Source organism: Falco naumanni, chromosome 4, assembly GCF_017639655.2.
Source record: "Falco naumanni isolate bFalNau1 chromosome 4, bFalNau1.pat, whole genome shotgun sequence".
In the NCBI taxonomy this organism is placed as follows: Eukaryota; Metazoa; Chordata; class Aves; order Falconiformes; family Falconidae; genus Falco; species Falco naumanni.
Window position 1 is genome coordinate 28,991,358 of NC_054057.1, and position 22,138 is coordinate 29,013,495.

The window sequence follows — 22,138 nt, forward strand, 5'->3', positions numbered from 1 at the left end:
CACTTGACAGCCCGCTGGCATGCACCTCCTTAGCCCCACAGCCCATCACAGCAGGTGTAGAGGAATGAAGCTGGGTTAATTAGCATTGATAATATACAACTGTGGGCTGGCTTCAGGGGCGGCGGTTTGGCTGATTTAGATGAGGTGCAGCTGTGGCTGGTTAAGTGAAGTGGTTGAGAGCCAATGGAGAGAGAGCAGCTGAGTGGGGAGAAAAAAAAGCAGAGAGAACACACAGCCTGGATGAGGCAAGATGAGGAGAAGGCCACAGAGGGACTGGCATGAAGAGTGTGCTGGTATGAGCTGGTAAAAGACCTTGTTATAGCTTGGTAGATTGGAGAGTGCTGTGACAGTAAGGAGCTGCTGGTCCTCTTGCTTCTCTGGCACAATAATGTCCCTGCAACTCTCCCAGGGAGTTTAGGGCATGCTGTGGGAGATGGCATTGCCAAAGATGGTCATTCAAATGGTATATTTAAGAACTGTAATACAGGATTACTGTCCTTGTGCCACTCTAAAACAGAGCTTTATGAAAATGTGGGTGGGGTTTTTTCCATAAAATGGACTTGTCAAAATCCTGAGGTTAATTTGCTGCAGTTATGCAGTAATGTTGAAATTCTGCTGAAATACATTGTTACAATATGTAATTAAGTTGTCTAGAGATGTCATAATGTTTGTTAATGAAAACAAAACTATTTGAAAGAAACTGTAGACTCCAGAGACTTTTAGTTATTTATGCATCTTTGTTTTTACAAATAACTGCATAATGGTATATTTTGATATGGAACATTTTTTTTTTATTACTTACTGCCATTTTCATGCAAGAAAACATGGCCACATTTGTATTATGTATTTTGGGAGTTAAAACCAGAAAATGAGAGATTTAGTAATAGCCTAATCTGTTAATTACACAAAGAAAAACTTTGGGAACGGTACAATAAACAATCACATGCACCTACAAACCACATTGTTTACCTCAGCTTTGTCGCACCATCCCAGATAGGCTGAAGTATTCAACACTGCTGTCAGAAACCTATATATATGTGGAACAAATACACAAATCAGCAGTGAGACAAGGAATTGTACCCTGATTACAAGCCAGATTTTAAAAATCAAGTAGTTAAATGACTAGTGATTCAATAACTAATAAGATTGATTTACATCAAGATTTGCATTGAAATATAGAACTTTGTTTTAATCAGTTTGTGAATATGTAAGGTCTGTCTGAGTATGCAGGTATTTATTAAATAAGATGATTTGGGGTTTCTTCCTTTTTCCATCTCTTTCCCTGCCATATTCTGTATTTTGTGTGAACCCATGTGAATGACTGGGGGCATACTGAAGTGCCATTTCCAGTATTTCTGAATCTTCAGGTACAAGCAAGGGTCTCTCCAGAAGACTTAATGGCTGTTTTAACACAGACCTGGGCTGGGGCTGATACATCTGCCTCTGTGCAGAGCCTGTTTGCTGGTTTGTGTTTAGTTAGCTCTGAGTAGAAGCGGAGTGGAAGGAAAGAGGTAAGCGAGCCTGGCTTCTCCCACCTGTGGACATGTGCCATGCTTTTCTGAAGGCTGTTATCCCCTTACTCCCTTGCGTTGCTTCGTAGTAGTTCACCTGCATTGCATAAAAAAGGGCAGGCATCAAGCTTTACAAATCCTTTGCATTTTGCTAACTCCCATTATCTGGCAAAAAAATTCCTCTTGTTCAAGTCTCTGCTTGACTGACTACAAGAGGTTTGCATTCACCTCCAGGAAGCAAAGAATAAGGCATTTAATTCACATGGTTGAAATGACTTAATGAACAGAATGCTCTGAGCCAATGTGGAACACAGCCAAGATACTATAAAAGATGCCCTTGTTATTCAAGAGTCGCCAATAGATGTTTACATGATAAAAAAAGGTAAAGACAAAAATTTTCCAACCAAAAGACACTCACTCCTCTTGCATGTATATTTCTCATTACTTGCATTTTTGTTTTTGTTCATATAATAAAACACTGGAGACTGACTTCCTAGAAGCAGACTTACTAAATGGTCCACTCTTTATTTTAATAATTTATTGCTGCATAAACGTTTTCTTCAATTAAAAAAATGCCCATCTACCTCATATTCAGCTGTGCAGTCTCTCTCGGGGTAAAATTTCTCTGGAGGCTCTGTCTCATACTAATGGTTTTCTAAGTGACAGTGACCAGCTGGACATTTATGCTTTGTCTCGTGATGAGCTACACTAGGATGGTTTGTGACACATTTCCCTGCCTGGGGAATGTTTAGTGTATGGGGTGGCTTAAAATGTTTGTTTGGATGAGATGAGAAATGATCTCTCAAGTTGCTGGGAAGAGGAGGCTTAGTGCAATGGGAGGTAAGAGAGGATGTGTCCAGTATGGCAAAGAAGGAATTACATGTTAGCTCATCTAAATAGTAATAGCAGGTGTGGGTAATTGCACTTTAATAAAACTGTATTTGAAAGCAGCTAAACTGTAGTTTCTTAGCAACTGCTACTGACAGCCACATTTTAGGTGGCCAAGGCTTTCAAATTAGGCAACACCCATACCCTGCTATACAACAGCATTAAATGGAGAGAATCACCAAAGCAGAAGTGTTTCTACTCTCTAAAGAGAAGCACAAAAGAGGGCCAGAGCCACAGAGGTGGTGATGAAGTAGAAAAAGCAGAAATTACATCTACATTTCTAGGTAAGCCTTTTCAGGTAGAACTGCTGGGAAGAACTGTTGCAGAGAAAGGCATGACCCACTAGACAATGCGACGTGGACTTTAGAGAACATTGGCCGGGGTGTGATTTTTATGTTGGTAACTTCATTATTTTCTTAACATATTTTTTTATGTCTTATGTATTTGTCATGTAAAATCTATATGTGTGTGTATAAGAGTGCATATAAAGGATTTTATTTTATGTGAATGAGTGTGCCTTTAGTGTGAAATGTAAATGTTGTAAGCAGTCTTCATCACTTAAGACCATGGTGCCAACGAGGTGGTCGTGGATAAGAACATTTCACGGGAGAAGACTGTGTGAAAGCCAACCAAGAAAAGATAAAGAGCACTAAAGAGGAGTCAGAAGGGTTCATATTTTTGGCTAATTGATGCAAATTTACATTTGGCTAACATCTTATAGTGTCTGAATTGTTTTCAGTTCCTTACGGATGCTTTACAGAAAGCATTATTTCTGATTGTTAATATTATCGTGAGTTAGCTAGGTCCTATCCTAGCAGTCAATAACACGCTCTTAATTTGTTATCTGTAGAGCCAGCAAAAAGTTAACTATAATTTTTTTTTCCTCATTTGAAACCAGAATATTTTCTGGCAATACATAAGACTTAGATACATTGCCCTGGGGAAAATTTCTCCTACTCAACATGGAAAAGCTAATATATTAGTTAAGGTGCTCCCTGGATTAACAAACTTCAAATTCTGGGCAAGTTCCCTAACTTCTGGTTTACTATTTTGGTGAGTGAGAATGTCAGTCTGTCTTTTACATGAATGGTATGGTATTTTGTGACCTTATTCCAGCTTCGTAAAATTCCTACTATTTTAAAGTAAAACTTGCGTATGCAAAAGAACAATGGAATTGCCTTATACAGGTTTTAAAACCTGTATATCTTTCCATTTTTTTCTTCCAATTGCAAAGCATATTTCTCTGGCCTGGCTTTCTGTAACACAGATATATAGAAAAGATGTTTGTGAAAAGGACTTGTTCTAACTTGACATGCCAGCATTCATGAAGACAGTGTAGTGTTTATTTAGAATGAGATGAGGCTATACAGAATATACACGGTATCAAAGACTGATAAATAGTAATACAGTTCATTTTGTTCAGTCCACTAGCTGTTTAACTTTTATCCTATGTGTCCTCATACAACCTGTAGTACGACATAGATTCCAGTAAACCACAGTTAAGTCACTTAGTTATTTGATCCAAAACACATACAGTATTCCCAAGAGCTCCCTATGAGGTCTCCACATAGTTAGAGACAGTTCTTGGATTTGAGAAGAACTTATTTATCCATGACTGTTTGCTATTAGATGGCGAGTCTCCAAATATTCCTTTGTCAGGAAAAGGTTTTTAGCCTTTTAGTAACACCTCATTGAAGTATCTATCCATGAGCTTTTAAAAAACTGCATGTGAGAATTGCTGATAACTTTAATTTGTTGAAATCAGTCTGGTGTTTTTTCTTCTCATATTTCAGTGTTTTATTCCTGACTTGTTAATTCTACTATTACTTCATGTGACATAAACCTCATTTTTCAGTACTTCACTGTCTTGGATTTTTTATTTTATATTCCACAGACTTGATGAACGACTGTGACTTTCATTGTAAGACTGTACACAGATGCTATACTGCAGGATATATTTATCAGCTTGAATTTTAGGACAGAAAACACTAAAACTGCATGAACCTGAGTAATAATTTCTGTTGTCTTCAGTACCTCTAATTTTGATGAACATGTTCCTCTTTCTTTCTGCAGGTGTTCATAGATTATTTTTTTCCAAGCAGAAGTACTAAATTACAAATATGAGTGGACTCTGCAAGTCAATACAGACTGCTACACATTGAACCCAAATTTTCAAAAATGGCCTGAGATTCAAAGTGCTTCAGAACTGAGCAACACAATTTTAGACATCTGATGTAGACAGGAGCTGATTTTTTTCCCTCTAGTTCCCACTGAAATTAAGTGAATTGCAATCTGAAATCTGAAGATGGCTGATTAATTCAGTGCACACATTGCAGTAATAAAAGCCACACATGCCACATGCGATTTTTTTCTTACAGAAATCCAGTCTTGGTTACAAACAAAGCTGCCACCTCTTTCTGTGTTCCTTTTTTTTTTTTTCCTAGCTGAACTAGGAAAGGTTGGCTTAGATGATTAAAAACAAATTGTCACAGATACTGCTTAATGTTTGGTGGTTTTATTTTGTGGAATAGGAATGCATTTCTTTCAATACTTTTATTCAAAATGAATGATATGATCTTTCTTTAGATATTTCTCAGTTATGTTTGTTTCATTCAAGTATACTGTCTGAGTGATATTCAGAAACAACTTCCATATTTGTATGTCTTCTTTACTTATGCCATATAGAATTTTAAAGGTGTCTTCATTGGCTGATGGCAGGGCACCTATCCTGTAAATGAACATGTTTTTGTAGTTTAAAAGAGATGATGTTGTCTCTATACAGCCTTTGTCTATTACTGCCAATTAAATCATTGACACTTTATTTCTCTTTTATTGTCTGTAGTCTAGGATTGAAATGCAGCAGTGACTCACTGTAATATAAAACAGGTCCATATTTTGCTTCTTAACTTTATGCTTCTTTTCAAAGTATGGGTGTGCCAGCTCTAATGTGCTTGTGGCATCACTGGGAAAGAATTTGGAGGCAGAATAGAAGTATTCATTCCTCTCACCAGAATATTCCACCTATTTAAAGATCTTAAAGCAGGCAGATGGGAAATGCTTAGAAAAATACAAACCCAGGGGAAGCAGAAAAAGAACAGGTTGGAATGGACCATCTGTGAAAACTTTTTGAGCATCAGATACAAGACTTGAATAGCTGGCATAGAGAATGAAAGGCTCATTACCTCCAGATGAGATGCTGGGTCTGCCTTAAATATTGCAGGATTGTTCAAACTTCACAGGAGTAATTCTGGTAGTTGGATGAGTCACATTATCTGGGCTGGATTCAATAGGCTGACACCACCTGAGCACTTAAACAAAACAAGGGTCCTTTCTTTTATGCCAGGTTATACACAGGATTTTCAGTCTTGCTGTATTGTGCAATGCAGGAAAGCTGACTTTGGTGAGACAAATTTGGCAATTCCATGAGAATTCCTGAAATTATTTGAGTGAAAAACCAGCTGGATCATTTTACCACTAGACATACTGGTCTATGAAAAGTAATGATCAAAATCCTAACTATATAATTAGGGATATTTTTTCTTACTTTTTTTCTCTGATCACCCCCCACCCACCCCCCACACCCCCCAATTAATTTTATTTTCCAGTAGATTCTGATGGAAATATTTTTCCTTATTTTTTTGGTTTCTCTGGGTGCCTGAGTTTGAAGAAATGAACATTTGTTTTATTAGCAGTAATGTTAAAGAGCAGTAATCTGTTTTAAAAAACTATTTTTAACACTGTTATCATGTAGCAATAAACAATTCTCAGCCATAGAATCTTTTCTTGAGATGAAGGAGAGAACAGCTACAAATATGAGCAGGAGGTGAAACTGGCTATAATTTAAAGACCACCTCTAAAATAACCTGTATTATTTTGAAAGTAGTTGTAAAGTCATCCTGTGTTCTCTTCCCCCACACCCCCCTGCCCTGAGATTTTTGTTTGTTGGTTTTTTTTTTAAGTGAAGATCCCAGTTTCTGAGTAAAAACTTGGAATGTGTGTATATAACAACATAATTAGTGAATACAGTAAGTGAGCCATTCAAATTGGAATGAAAAATTCCCCGCCAGATTTTATAACAGCTGCTGAAGTCATGTGGATAAGCCTGCTCCCAGTCTGAACATCACAGGAAAGACAGATCAAAGGATTGTTCAGAGCTAACCATGTCTAGAGTAGGGTAAAAGAAACAAGGGCAAAACTATGTTTATTTTTTGAGGGTTTTAAAAATGGCTTTTGTTCATAATTATTTAATAGAGAACAGAAACCTTGTGTTAAAAATTTCAGGCTCAATTTGAAGTTATTCACCCAGATTCTCCATAGGAACAAACATGTTGCTATGGAGATGGACCAGAGCAAAGACAAAATATAGATACAGATAAATTCCCCAGAGGAATGTAATTCAAGGCATAAGCACACTGCTTAAACAGTATAAACACTGTCCTGGTATGCCTTGTTTTCTCCATCGAAAGTACAATAAAATAACCCTAATCCTAAATGATCTGCTGTTGTTTTAGGCATAGCTTTTAAAAGATTAGTCATTCTTCTAATATTTTTTTTTCCATAAAGGACAATACAGAAACTTTTTTGTTATTGCCTAAGTGCTGTTAAAAGAAAAGGGGAAATCAACAATAAAATGGATAGAACTTTGCAGAAAAAGCAGTGGTAAGAACCTGATATAAAGATATCTTTGCTTTCTGTGAGTTGAGTATTGATGACAAATGTATAAAATGTATTCCTGTTTCTTCATTGTTGTAAGATATCCATGTGGAACTTCTGAGAGAGAAAGGATGGGTGCTTCTTCTCTGAAACCCATGCATCTGCTGCTTGGCATAAGCAAAAATTCTTTATTAAGCTTTTGGATAAGAGTATCTCTAACCAGTAATGCACCAAAGGGGAAACTCATGCCTAGATCAGTGCTATGTTCATTGAAGTGCATTATTTCTGTCTGTATTTCCTGCATGTGCTGTCTAAAATAATGGCTTCTATTTCAGATTAAGTATCTGATTGTATTATCACTTTCTTCTACGTCTCTGTGAAAATAGTAAGAATCCTAGCACATTGTATCACAAAGGATAGGTTAAAACCACTCCTGTGTTTTTTTTCCTCATATGCATTATTTTTCTAGGCCTCTCATTTTTTTGCAAGTATCTTCTGGAATTCAATGTACATGGCCTTTTATAGCATTGCGTCACTGTGTAGTACCACAACATGAAGAAGAAAATACTCAAACTATAAATCAGATAGACCTTCTTCATGGATACCCCATTCTTAACATTACATCTGGAAGCTATTAAAACGAGTGGACTTCTCTTCAGGGATATTTTAGAGACCATAAGGCACAGATTTTTAAATACTTCTCTGCAGCTGTGACCACCAGCCAGATTTTTGATTGAAACATGACTGTGTTTTATATACCTCTATATAGTCCTCTATATTGCATGTATTACCTAATGTAGATGTGTGTCAGCATTAAAGGGTCCGAGATGAAAATAGATGGGTGGTTTCAGAACCATGCTCCTGCAGTGAACATCACAGAGAATGAGGTCCCTTGGACCCTAGTGACCCACAAAAGCAGGACTTTGCTTCAGTCTCCACCCTTCAGCATTACAAACAGAAACAGATATGAAGATTTAACAGCTACAGACATCCACAAGCAGGGTCTGCATGGAGAAACTGTACCAGCAGCACACCATGGTTACCACAAAAACATTGTGTGCTTATAGTGGGTGATTCTCTGTTAAGGGGCACTGAGGAGCCCATCTGCTGGCCTGGCAGGGACTCGTGTGCAGTATGCTGCCTTCCAGAAGCTAAGATGTTGCAGAGAGGCTGCCACAACTTGCCAAGAGCACAGATTACTATCCTCTGCTACTCTCATGTGGGCATGAATGACGCTGCGAGTCAGAATCTGGGCACAATCAAGGAAGACTATAAAGCCCTGGGGGGTGTAAGTGGAAAATTTTGGTGCCCAAGTTATCTTTTCTTCCGTTTTACCAGTAACAGGAAAGGATGCAGCCAGAAATAGACCTATAATGCACATCAACTTCTGGCGTTGCAGCTGGTACTGTCATGAGGCGTCTGGCTGATACGACAACGGGACATTCTTTGACTATAGCCTGTTAGGGAGGGATCGGATCCATCTGCCCAGAACAGGCAAGGGAAGCTTTGGCAGCAAGCTGGCTGGCTTAGTAAGGTGAGCTTTAAACTGAGGAACTCAGGTGGAGGGGTCCAAAGTGGTAATTCTCATGCCATTGCATCCAGCTGGGGAATAAGCCAGGCCAACCTGAGCAGTGACATAAGCTCCTTAGCTGCCTCCACCTCAAGGGTGCGCATGGCTATGGTGGATCCACTTGGCATCCCTCTTGGGAAACCTGCATGCTTGGTTACCTCTCTGAAGTGCCCATACACCAATGCTCTCAGCATGGGGATTAAACAGGATGAATTGGAGAATTGTATGTGGTCAGAGGGCCATGATCTCATTGCAGTTACAGAGACATGGTGGGATAGTTTGCATGACTGGAATGCTGCCATGGATGGCTTTGTACTTTTTAGGAAAGACAGGCCAGCAAGGTGAGGTGGTGGAGTTGCTCTTTATGTGAGGGAGCAACTGAAGCGTATCGAGCTCTGCCAAGGGGTGGATGGAGAATGAGTCGAGAGCTTATGGGTAAAGATTAAGGGGCAGGCCAGCATGGGTGACACTGTTGTGAGTGTTTGCTACAGGCCACCTGATTAGGAAGAGGAAGTTGATGAGGCCTTCTACAGACAGCTGGAGGGAGCCTCACGGACAGAGGGGGTCACTAATATTTGATTAAGATGGATTGACATCTCCTCATTCAGTTCTGGTGGTAGGTTGTTAAAATGATGCCCTTAGAAGTTCAGAAATATTATTTGAACCCCTTCCTTACCTAAACACTACCCGGGCTATTAGGGGCTCGCTCTTAGTAACTTTCTTACTAGTAAGGTCAGGTTTAAAAGAAATATGTGTATGCTTGTGAAGGTTAGTAATAGGGAAAGCTTAATTTCCAAGAGCTACAAATGTTCCCAGTGCTGTCTGAAACAGGCTAATTTATGTGTGTGACAAATGGTTTTGACCTTGGAACCAGAGGCGGAATTGACTGAAGTTTTGGTGAAGTTTAAAGGGTAACCAAGTTTCTGTAACAGGGTATAACTAAGAGCTTAAACAGGAAGGGAAAACAATGCTGTGTAAAAGATAGTTAGCTTGAAAGCCTTGCTTTTATTGAAAAAGTTATATATGTGTCAAAGACAGGCAGGAAAAATGTGGATCAAAAAGAAACATGGCAAATCTAACCTCTGGGACCTAGTAAGAGACACAGCTATATTAAAATCCCATCAGGCAAAGAATGAACACTCCACACTACACAGATAACAAATCAGCGGATGGTGGCAAGGTTCTTCAGGCAGAAGCAATGCATTAAAATTACACTCAGGCAATCCGAGCTACTATATTCAGGACAAACACACTTTCAGTGTTAGCAAGAGAGATGTTAAAACCAGATGCTTATTTCTAAATAAGCTGTGGCACTACCATGCATTCTGAATCATGTCAATTTTTTTGGTCGTAGTAGAACATGGCATGAAAGTTAGATATTTGGGTATTGGCAACGTAAGATAACTGGAAGCCCAGGAGCCAGGAATGGGGAGGTAAGAGGTGATGCTGGAACATCTCTGCGGTCACTGGTGGCACTGGTTTCCCAGGGGTGAGGTCCCCAGGACAGATCCTGAGTGCTGCCCAAGGTGTATGAAAAGCCTGCCAGGTGTTTGCACAGTGGCACAGCTGGAATTCTTGGGCTGTTTCAGCAGGGCCAGGATAGTTTCTTTCCTTCCCTGGGTAGTCTCAAGGTAGAGGCTTTTTGGAATGTGTATCCCTCTGTCCCTCTTATGCGGACATGTAGAGACAACTGTAAGCTGGCGTACCCCCTTCAAAGCAGACTTCAGGGGCCAATCTGGCCTTTATTGAAAGCTACATGAAAAATGTAGGGTTGGCTGCCTTTCTCTCTTGCATATTCATTTTCTGCTGCTTCTGAAAGGTTTCAGGAAAATACGTGGTTTGGTACATATGAAACCTGAAGCAAGTTTCGCACAAAGGCAGGTATGAATAGTCTCTTTACATATTCTCAATGGGGAGAGAGTTTTTAGTACTTTAGTTTATAAAAACACATTAAGGTACCACAAACAGAAGTTCTTATGTTACTTGGTGTATGTGAAAACAGAATACTTTATAAAAACAAACCCACAAGAAGGCTTTACCTGCCCTCACAGACAATTGTATACAATAACCAAAACTGTTCTCTCACACTGAAGCGTACAGCACAGTGGTTTGCACACAATGTAGGTGATAAGCAAAGCAGTTGTGGAAGGCAAAGTCATATCTGAATATGAAATCTAAACCAATGAAATATGATTATCTTACCAAATGGAAAACAATTAAGTAGAATCTTTGAAAAGGAAATGACGGTTTAGTGACATCTGGTGATAGTAATGCTTGTCTAGATTTTTCCATCAAAATGTGATATCAAATATTGGTTTGGGGGAATCCATACTATAATTTAAAGACAAATTCAGTTGTGCAGGTTTTCATATTTCTACTGGGAAAATTGAAATTATATATATAATTTTGGGGTTTGGCAGTTTAAAATGTACTTAACATCAAAAGTGAACTACAAGCACATATTTTTTTCGGCTTGGAATAATGGAAGTGAATAAAACTGAGCAAAGCAAGATGTAGACAAATATTAAAAAAAATGAAAAAAATTACTGGAACACGATTTTACCATGAAATAAATCCCAAGGGGAACCTGCTACTCTTAAGCTTGTTGAAATTTGATTACTTCAGATGTTAAAATATTTTATAAAGGAAAGTACACATGCTCTTTATTTTCTAGATGTAAACACTGGAGCCCTGAACGACTATGGTACATTTTATGTTGGTGACAGAGTCGTGAAACAAACGTAAGTATTTTTATTCTCTGTCTACAGAGCCCCAAGGACTAGAGGCTATAATGAAAACTCCAAAGAAATCAAGTGGTATCACTTTATCACTTTTCTTTAAGACTGAACTTTTGTTAGAGTGATGAAAGCAATACAAGATTTAATTTAATTAAATATCAGAATTTAAAATATTGCTAAATAATTTGAATAATTAGAAGAAATTGTTTTCCCACAACTGCAGTTTCTTTTGTATGGGAGCATTAGTCAAAAAAACCCACTGCTAAATATCTGAAGCCATATAATGAAGTATTATTTCAAGGCAGTGGTCCAGCATCAGAACAGATCTGAGTCACATCAAGCAGTATAACTTCCTATGCCATAAAAGGGGCATGAAACTGAAGCCACTGAGAATATTGTTCCAGCCAGATCACTGCTAGTCAAACAGAAGACAATAAATGTATCAACAGGTATTTCATAATTAGATTTCCTATATTCAAATGTCAGATTGGAGTGTAAAAATACAGGAATTGGGAGCAATAAAGTAGATTCTTGTCACACACAGAAATATGTTATGCATATTTCTGACAGGAGATGACCACTCATAAATAACCAGCTGGTGTCCCCAGAACTTCCAAACCTCTCTCTGATTTTTGTATTCAGCTTTTCAGTTCTCTACCTACCTCAGTTATACCCTTTCCTTCCTGTGTCTTTTGTGTTTTAATGGTTTGATATGTCATGATTTCTTTATCAGCCAGGTTCAGTACCGTCTTGAAACTTTGACATCAATAAAAAACTTCTGTTTTTTTACTAAACCAAGGGGAAAACCACAGTTCTTTAATATGAAGCCATAACTTCTCTATTCCAAGAGGAGACTCATGATTCTACTGCTGAGGAACAAGCATGGTAACTACACAAGAAAACTGAACAGGTCTTTCCTAGTTCTCAAACGGCACTTTTTTCTTTTTTTTTCTTTTTTTCTTTTTTTTTTTTTTTTTTTGGTGGTGGGGTAGGTGTCACTGTTGGTTTTTTTTTAGTCTTTCATTTTATCTAATGCAAAGCTGTCACCAAGCACCGCTGGGCATGGCACACTTTGCTGTGATATGTAACATGAGCTAATGATGTCCTGTCCAATGAATTTCTTGGGAAAAGTAAGCTGTCAATGTGATTACTGAATGCCTGCTTCACAATGTTTTGACAGGGAAAAGCTCTATTTCCTTATATTAGCACTAAATGAAGAGCATCTAGATCAAGGACTGTTGCAGAAATTGGAAGGGTTCACGTATGCTACAATAAAATAGGTTTCCAAACTGCCTAGAAATATAAATACAGATTTGGTGTTGGGAAGTGATCAACATATGACCAAAGAAGCTGGAAGCTGGAGCTGTGATGAAATGCTGTATTGTGGATATACAGACCTGGTTTGCGGAGATGCAAATAAGGTGCGAAAGACAGCTGGCCATTTCCTGATGTGAAGCTTTTCTGTTGAAGAAAACTAATCTGCTGAAAATGGAACTGTTCTGGGGGATGTTGATCTCTGTAGACACTCATTTGGCTCTTTTACAAAGTGGGTTTTATACCTTGGCAGCTGACCTAGGCACCAGGATCCCAAAGTTTTCATCAGTTGGTTTTTTAGATACTTGCTGGTTTCTGAGTTCCAAGAGCTCAGTCCTTCCAGGCCACTGCAATGTAGTGTGTGAAAGGACTGGGAAAGTCAGAGCCCCTGAGACCTCGCTGCCCAACACCCCCCCATTAAAGAGCCCAGGCAACACATCTAGCTTAAGAAACACAGACTCAGCCCTTGGAATGTTTTGCTTTTTTAAAAATCATAACTTCTAGACTCCCATTAAAAATAAAAACAAAAACGAGCTTTCAGAATTACATTTTGATTTGTGACTCTTAAAAAGTAATAGTATTTTTTTTTGTGGAAGCAGAAATATGCTTCCTGATCAGATTCAAAGAGAAATGTTGCCTTAGAAATGACCAGAGATGGACGATGGGAAGACAAAATGAAAAAAAAGGAAGCTCAAATGTATGAAACAATATCTACGACAAAAGATGGGAAAGCTAAGTGGAGATGGACAAGCTGGAAATTATCATCATTACAATTGATCAGCTGCGTATTAAAATGCAAGAAAATGTATTAGTACTAGCACGACAATTCAACTGTGTTAAAATATTTATAATAACAGGTAAAATGGAGCAATTTCATATCTCTATTTTCTTTCTGTTTTTTTCCCTTTTCATCATCGTCTGTTGTATTCAGCCTAGAGCTGCATGTTCACATAGCATTTATCAGTATAATACAAGGGGCAGGGCTACTCACAAAAACATAGTCCTCCTAGGACTTTTACCAGCTTTTGCAACAAAACCCAGGGCTGAAGTTCTGGCTTGATATATATCAGTGACTATTTTTTTTAATGAGATTGTTTTTACATTCTATTTTCTTTTTTCAAGTGTTATGCAGATCTATGAAATTACGTAGTCTTATCCTGATTTTGGAGTCAGCAGATCTCATTTTTACCTTCAAGTTGACCACAGTTTCTTTCAGTTCTTTCTGTTCTTTTCTGTGAGTTCTTTAAACTTTTGTAATTATTTTTTTTTTTTTGGCCATGATGCAATTTTTCATTCCACACAGCTTTTCTGTGAGAGGGGTTCGCTAGACTGTGATTATAATTTCTCTGCATATCTGCTCTTTTATGTAGAACTTTCCCCAGAAATCCCATTTTCTTTCTATGTAGTAGTCATTCTTCTGCCCTCCTTGCTGGCCACCAATTTGACATACACTTTGTGACTTGCTTAATCATCAGCTAGTTCACTCAACATTGCAGTTTATTCAGTGTATTCATCTTGCAGGGATTTTCCAACTTCTCAATCTATTCATCCTGACCACTAACATTTAAACTAACATTGTTATTCACAGTCGTGACCCATCAGCTGAGGTATTTCAATTCTTGTGTGATCTTTATACATCAGCTGAGGTATTTGAATGCCTGTGTGATTTTTAAATCCTCGAATTTTACTGGGCTCTTTTTGTTTTTCTAACATATTTTTTTCATAACATATATGTTTTGTTTTCATAACATATAATTCTTCTGCCAGTCAATTTTTTGAACGATTATCTTCTCATGTAGATTTCTACCTAAATTATTTTTCAGTTATTTACTTTCACAGTATAATATAATCTTAAACTCACAGAAAATTCTGCTGAAAAGAAACCTCAGGAGGCATCTAGTCCAACTTCCCACTCACGACAATTATGAGGGGCAGACCAGGTTGCTCTGGGCTTTATTGTGGTCTTGAAAACAAAGGATGGAGACAGCATACCCTCCTCATAACCAGACAAACTGTTTCAACTGCCTGTCTGTCCTCGTGGTGAAAGTTTTTCCTTTTATCTAGTCTGAACTTCTCTTGTTTCAATTTACACCCATTGTCTCTCCTGTTCCCCCCACGTATTGCTATGAACAGCCTGTCTCCTCCACCTTCTCAATTCCACTCCATCTTCTTGGCAGTAGACCCTTCAAAATCCTCTTGGCAGGGTATTCTACTTCTTTTATTTGGCCACAGATGGCCACTGAAGTGAAAACTTTGTGCTGTTTGGTCACTAACCATTATCTTAAAAATCTAAACTAATGCCAGTATGTGTGGTTTTTCTGCTGCTTTACCCTTTGCTGCAATCACATTGTGTCTTTTGCTAGCCTTTTCATACAGAAGTAGATTAATTTACTCCAGTCAGCCCTCACAGGATCGCTTTGCCATGTTTTAGACCATTTTATCTTATCCTGAGATAGTCAGATTGGGAAATGGTTGCACTGTTGTTGCATTTAACTAAACAATCACCTCCACCTTTCCAATGTGTATTTCGGCAACAATCAGGTGCTAGATCCTGACTGAGTTTCTCTGGGCAGCCTCCTTTCTGGCTCCGAAGCCGGGACATTCGCTAAAGACCTTGCTGTGTTTTTCTGGGCAGCCCATTGAGACCATCAGACACAGAACCTCTGGGATTTTATCACTCTTGTAGTTCAGCTCTGTCTTAAATTCTTCCTCTTTTTTTTCACTATTATGTATTTTTGGCATTTTGTTGTGACACCCCCACCCCCACCCCCCCCGATAACTGCAGATAAATATTGAGATATCATGTGTAATGTGAACTTCACCAGCTAACCGAGCATAATATTTTTATTAGGAAATCATAGTCGTTGTTCTTTTAGGCAGACGGTGTGCTTTACCCGATGTGTCATAGCTGCCCAAACCTGGTGTGCCACATTTTTACATCTTCGCCTTAGTTTAGAACACCTCCCAGAACAGGGAAGGTAATAGAAACTCAGTTTCCATATGCAGTTTACAACATGTTCTAGAAATAAAATTATTCATTAAACTTCCTTAGGCCAGCTTCCTGAGGCATATTTAAGAGACTAAAGAGATAAGAAAACCTAAAGCAATGTATGAAATTAATCTTCCCTGATGTCCCCAGCCAAGACAAAAGTCTGCCTTTCTTGGCCTGTGCTGTGAGTCTCCCCACTTTAGGAATTTTGGAGTCAGGATTAGCAGAGTGATATGTGTGCATATTTAAAACACACTGCTCAAAAAAAAATTGATCCATCTCATCCATTGGCTGTTCGCAGTTACACTGAGTGAACCACAGAAAATTACTTTAGGATGTCTAGGAGGACTCAGAATATTTTGTTGTTGACTTTGGTATGTGTAGGTTTAAGACCTTGTCTAGAGCTGACGGACAGTTCTTTCTTTTCCTTTTTGTATAGAGATAAAGTATCACACCTTAGGATCAAACCCTAAGATCTGTGAGAGATTTAGCAGGTGGATAGGTAGGTTCTGCATGCTGACAGTTGAAAAGCTTCATTGCACATGAAGGGGGCAAGTTATGATCAGCTCTACAGATTTTTGACCAGCATGCCAGAAAAGGACTACTAAAAGTGGCAGCAAGCCGGCATGAAACTGTAGGGGAGCAATTTAGTGCAATTTGTCCTTCTCACCGAGACTGATTAGTCAGTTCATTAATTTTAGGCCCTTGCTGGTTTTTTTTTATTCTGTGTAAATTCCTGTTACAATTCTTTTCAATCATAAGCTGATGACTTACATTCGGAAGGTCACCCAGTAGGTGGCACTCCCCAGCTGACTCAAAACTCATCCAGGAGCCAGGAAGGGAGAACCCTGGCAGATACAGGACGGGGCAGACACATTCTGGGTGGTAGTGCGCACCGTGCCTTCATCTCGGTCCCTACTTTCCCACACAGCACAACACGGGGGCATCTTTTGTGCCTTTTCTTTGCCCCACTTGCAGAGGAGCTTTTCCAGATTTTACACCCCTCTCTAGAAGGTTTATGCTGTGGTTTCTTCCCTATTGCATGGCCTGCTATGTAGTCTAGAAAAAGGCTGAGAAGTGAGACTGGTGCAAAGGAAACTGGAAGTAGCAATGACCAGAAAAGAGCTGGAGAAATTAGATAAAGAGTGACACTGAAGTCTGTAAAGTGCATGCCTGAAGAAGGCTAAGATAAGCTTGGCATTTGAGTGAATACAGATAGATTGACATGCATACGCATCTGTCCCAAGATGTATAATTTACATCTCACTTTATTTTTTTGTGACCTTTAAAATATTTGAAGTTTTGCATAATTAACGTATTTCTTCTGGTTAGAGAGGCTGAAAGGTGAGAAAGGTTGAAATGAGAGATTAACTGATCTCTCCATTGAGTCAACTGATTAAAAAGGCACAGTGTGAAACACATTAAAACTGTAATTAATGGAAAGTATGAGATAGAAAAAAGTATCAGCTATGGAACAAAATGTCAAATACGTAGAAAAGTCGACTCTTAGGTGACTTCTACTTAGTCCTAGAGTTTCTCTCTATTTTGGTGACTTTCATACTTCCACCTCTCATTTTTCCCATTGGGAAACACCTCAAATGTCTTTAACATTTTTCCTCTTACTTACAAGTTCTGTTCTCTCTGCATTTCTAATATCTTTACTATTCCCAGGTTCTTGAAGAAGATGTCATGATAGAAGAATATGATATGTGACCAAGGTGCCAAAAAGTTGTCAGCCATGTGGGAAAGTGAAGTTCTAGGTTTTGGGAGGCAGATGGGATGATAGTAGCATGCAGTTTACAATTAATATAATAACTTATTATTTAATTTCTTTGTCAAGGCATCTTTGAAAAGTCATGCTTCAGTACAAGCTCTTGTTTCTTCACAGCAAACCCCATCACAATAAGCTTGTCTTCAGCTTCCATGCACATGTTGTCAGAGGCTCCTCTGCTCTTCCCTTGCTTAATCTTACCACCTGGCTTCCTTCCACTATGTACCCTTCCATAGTCATTTGCAAATGAAATCATCCCTGGACAAATCATACAGGAGTTTTAAATCTAAGCTACACTTGTAGATATTTATCTTCTACATCAGAAAACATTAGAGGAAATTTTCTTCGATATACTTGAGTGAATATTCCTTACAGCCTAAATAGATACCATTTTGTTTTCCAATTGAAGATACACTTCAGAACAAAAGGATATTATTCTTCATTCCTGAATATGTATTTTAAATTCTAATGACTAATCATACAGCTGAATGTTCATATTGTGATAGGTCATTCTACTACTGTTTTTATTCTGCTGATTGTTCTAGATATTATTCTTCCTCACCTGTGCCTATTCAATAAATTGGTGCCTGCCACTATATTTTGCAGTTTATTTCATGCATGGAAACCAGGCTTATGAAATACATAAACCCTGTATTTGATAGACACATAAGATATTTCCATATTAGAGACTTAAAACCACTGTGTAGAGTTAAAGGGTTGACATTCTGAGGGGTACAACAGGATTTTATTTTCTCGTATGATGCTGGTAAAGTGCTGAAGTGGTGTGTGTATATGTTAAGAATATACGTGTTGTTTTACTAGAATCAGAAATCTTTATTTTTACTCTTTTACCATTCAGGGATGGGCTTTTAGAGCAAGATCATGTGTGTCCTTTTTCACAGACAATGAGAAAAATGAGTAAAAAATCTGCATTATCGCTCATAGCTATGAAGTGGGGAATCGATGCAGCATATCTTCTACTTGCTAAGTATTACATACATGCATATGTCATATGTTTGTGCATGTGTATATGGCCCTGTTCTTTCAGTATGTAAACTCTAAATGAATTCTAAATTTATGCTAAATAAAAATGAGAAAATACTGCCACAAACTGTGGATGCCAGATTTATTCTGTCCTAGGCAATATTCCAAGAAATAGAGAACTACTGATGTTATTTCTATTACAGAGTCATTACTGTCAAACTCAGGCCCTCAAAATAATAAGCCATAGTTCATTTTCCCAGAAATATAAAATTATATTCTTTTAATTTCCCTGTAATTTTTTAATCTGTTACAGTATTTTTGGTGGGTTTTTTTGCTGGTTTTGTTTTGTTTTTAACTTTTCTCAATCTATATGAACCGAATACACGTACCTACGTGTACTTTTCTGTATTTACGTGTAAGTATTTGGAAGTCTGTGCATAGTTCTTACTTTTCCATACATATGTTAATTCCAGAGGAAAATCACTCCCAGTTGCACACACCCGAAATGTCTGTTTTCCATAGCCTGTCTGGCAGAAAATACTTTGTTCTGTTGGGACCATGATAACAGGGAGCTATATGAACTCTTTTATGTCTGCATGCATATTCTCAATTTTCCATTTACAATGACCTACATTGTATTTTAGATCTTTTAAAATTACTTGATTAAACAGGTTTGTCATGACAATTAAAAGTAGCCTAATTTTTTAGTGGCTATCATACATTAAATTCCACGTTTGTATCTTAACTCAATTTATAGGCAGTGTCTTGCTTTCAAAGACAGAGACTGACAAGTCTGTAATTGTAGTTTGTATAATTTTATCATTTTTTCCCAGCCAGAAAAAATATGCAGACTACATGTATAATGCTTCATTAACAGTCTTATGAAACAAACCCTTCAGTATCTGACTGCATTAAATTTTTTAATTTATTTTTTCTTCTGTAAGATAGAAAAGTCCTGTTATCTCCTCTTCACATGCCAAAAAAATGGTAGAGAAGGTAGAGAGGAGAGATTAAGGTCTGACCTACAAAAGTTTTTAGCTTCTTAAAAAAATATTTTTTTAATGTTATTTGTTCAAGGTCATATGAGAAATCTAGAGCAAAGTAACACCTCAGATTCCAGGCTAATGCCCTCCACACATTGAATAAAATGCTAGGTAATATACTGCTAGAAGACATTACTGAAATCCGCTTAAGGAGAAGGAAAAAGAAGAAAAAGGGAATCATATCCTTTAGAAAAAAAAAAAAGTTGTATAAAGGTTTGAACTTACATTCAGTTCCCACCAATTTTTTTGAGAACTGAGAGCACACAGTATTTTGCAGGACTGTTCAACTACAGGTGTACTTCAATGTTTCAATCCTTGTGCTGGTCCCCAGAAATTTTTGAGTGCTTTTTAATCTGCCAAGTAAATGCATGCTACAGGGTGCCATCACTCTTCCAAGCATTCTTTGTTGTAGGTTGTCACTCATGTATTTGAAATGCACCTTTTTCTCCAAATAAGCTGAGTTCTCTACCCAGATTTTTCCTAACCCCTTACTGAGAATTTGACAAATCAATTTTCCAAAGGATCCCCATCCCAGAGCTTCTTCAGGTCTTAGACCCACTGTTTTTCCTATGTATGGTTTTGAGTCTGTTCCCAACAAAGAAAAACAGACTTTGCATTTTTTCTTTCTTAAATTCAATTCAAACATGGGAAACAACAAACAAAAATGCTGAATTTGAAGTTTTGCTAATGCTAAAGCTTAGACATAAAACTCCAGTAGAAGAATTTTTACAATAATCTGATGAACTATGCAGAAGGTTGTATTATTCCAGGGAACACAGATCATCAAAACAAAAATTAAGCATGTAAATCCTGTGCACTCTTACTAGGAGACTGGCTAAATGAGAAATATGCAGACCTATCACCAGACTTTTACTTGACAAAGTTTCCTTCTCAGGACCAGAATGACACCATTATTTGCTACCTTTTTCTCTACCTGTTAGAGAAATAAAATAATCTTTGATTTGATAAAAAAAAATAAAAATCCATAACCCAAAATCGAAAAAAATAAAAAGCAGTTGTATCAATCCATTTCTTTTATGAGATGCTGATATACTACTGATGATGGTCCAAAGTGCAAAATTTAATGTGCAGAGAGCCTGTAGTCTCTTGGTTGTTTCTATTTCTAGGGCTAAAAATTATACAACAGTCTTAGATATTTTGCACATTACCTATGTGGTAAACATTAATTCACCTGGTGAATAGCACATTCAATTTCTATTCTGCTCTAACCTAATAAAATTCCCAATATACAAGACTATGTTTCTAAGTGTATAACTGTGATTTTGTTATAAAACATGGTCCTTTAAATCCTGTGAGAGATTGCTTGAGCTAAAGGAGTAAGTAGTTGTACAATGTGCTGTGTGCAGTGTACAAATGCTTGTGGCACCTTTCACTTTCTTTTTATATCTAGGCTGTGCTTTGGAGGGGCAGCCTGTGAATTATGCATTGCATTGACAGACATGCATTAGGTAGGCATGACTGTAAACTATTAGTCATATGTATTCTCATTATTATAATGTACTTTTCTCCTTGCCCTGTGTTGCAGGCTGAGTAGCCAGTCAGGCAGCTGGAAATGACTGCTCCTCCTCTGTATGGCAGGGATGTATGCTTGAGCAGCAAAAGCTTCTCTCCAACGTAAAGCAATTCTGCATTATTTTGCATGCCAATGACAAAAGCAAGCTGGACTCTTTAATTTATTTTTTAAGATCCCGTTTGTATATTACTTTCTTTGATGCAGTTTGAAAAGGAAAGAAAGAATCTTATTCAAAGTGGTTTTATAGCAAGTTTATTTTATCCATGGTCTGATCCTTACACAGTAAGGAGTATAACACAAGAGTCCCTCTCATACAAAAAATTATTATTATACTTCAATGAGAGATCTGCCTTCAAAAGCTGTAGCAACTCTGCTGACAACTGTGCCTTTTTCGGCACTGAGACCTCTGGAAAAAATGTGAGATAGCGGGGTGAAAGTCTGCAAAAGAACACTAGGAGTGGAATAATTTTCCTGTAAATGGAGAAGTTTCCAAGTGCTAATCATGCTAAAAAAGGGACATTCTAATGGAACACCTAACGTTATAATCTGCTCTCAAGACCAATACTTCCTATTTCTAAGTGGCCAACTATGCCTACAAAGCACACAGTAACCCTTTTTTAGAAAACTAACCCAGTATTTTTACTGCCAGTAATGATGGGAGACATTCCAAAGCTTTAGAGTTCTGTTTAATTTAGCCAGTATTTTAAAGCATAGATTCCAGAACTGGTCTGCAGACCACTGGTGGCCAACAGCTGGTCGTACTGAACATTCAAATATGTACACTAGTCAAGAATGCTGGTTTTGCATGAGAAACTTGGAAGACTGATAACAGTCACTTGCTCTGAACAGCACTACAAAGCTTTAGTCACCCAGAGTTACTGGGAAACCAGGAATCAAACATGCATTAAGGCCACCTTAACTATTTTCCTGAGCATTTACTTTTACTTGTAGCCTGAAAGTGGTAATTTCCTCCTAACAGTCATTAGCACAAGGAAAAGGTGCTGCAATTAACATCCCACAGGGGCCTGGCAACAATCTCAACATGAGAAAATTATGTTCTCTCCACCTAATTAAGACTGTAGAGAGGTGGTCTGCATGCCCACTCCTCTAGCATTCCCTGCTCCATTGAAAATGTATGTCACA

The 22,138-nt window shown here is 37.9% G+C and overlaps 1 protein-coding gene across 1 annotated transcript in view; it reads left to right on the top strand.

The window, feature by feature from the left end:
* The first annotated feature begins 8,724 nt into the window (after nt 1-8,724).
* MACC1 (MET transcriptional regulator MACC1) overlaps nt 8,725-22,138 on the top strand; it is a 64,958-nt gene continuing 51,544 nt past the window's right edge. Inside the window, exon 1 of the mRNA XM_040589091.1 lies at nt 8,725-8,845. Within this exon, the coding sequence (XP_040445025.1) occupies nt 8,725-8,845 (121 nt within the window). The remainder of the gene's footprint in view (nt 8,846-22,138) is intronic.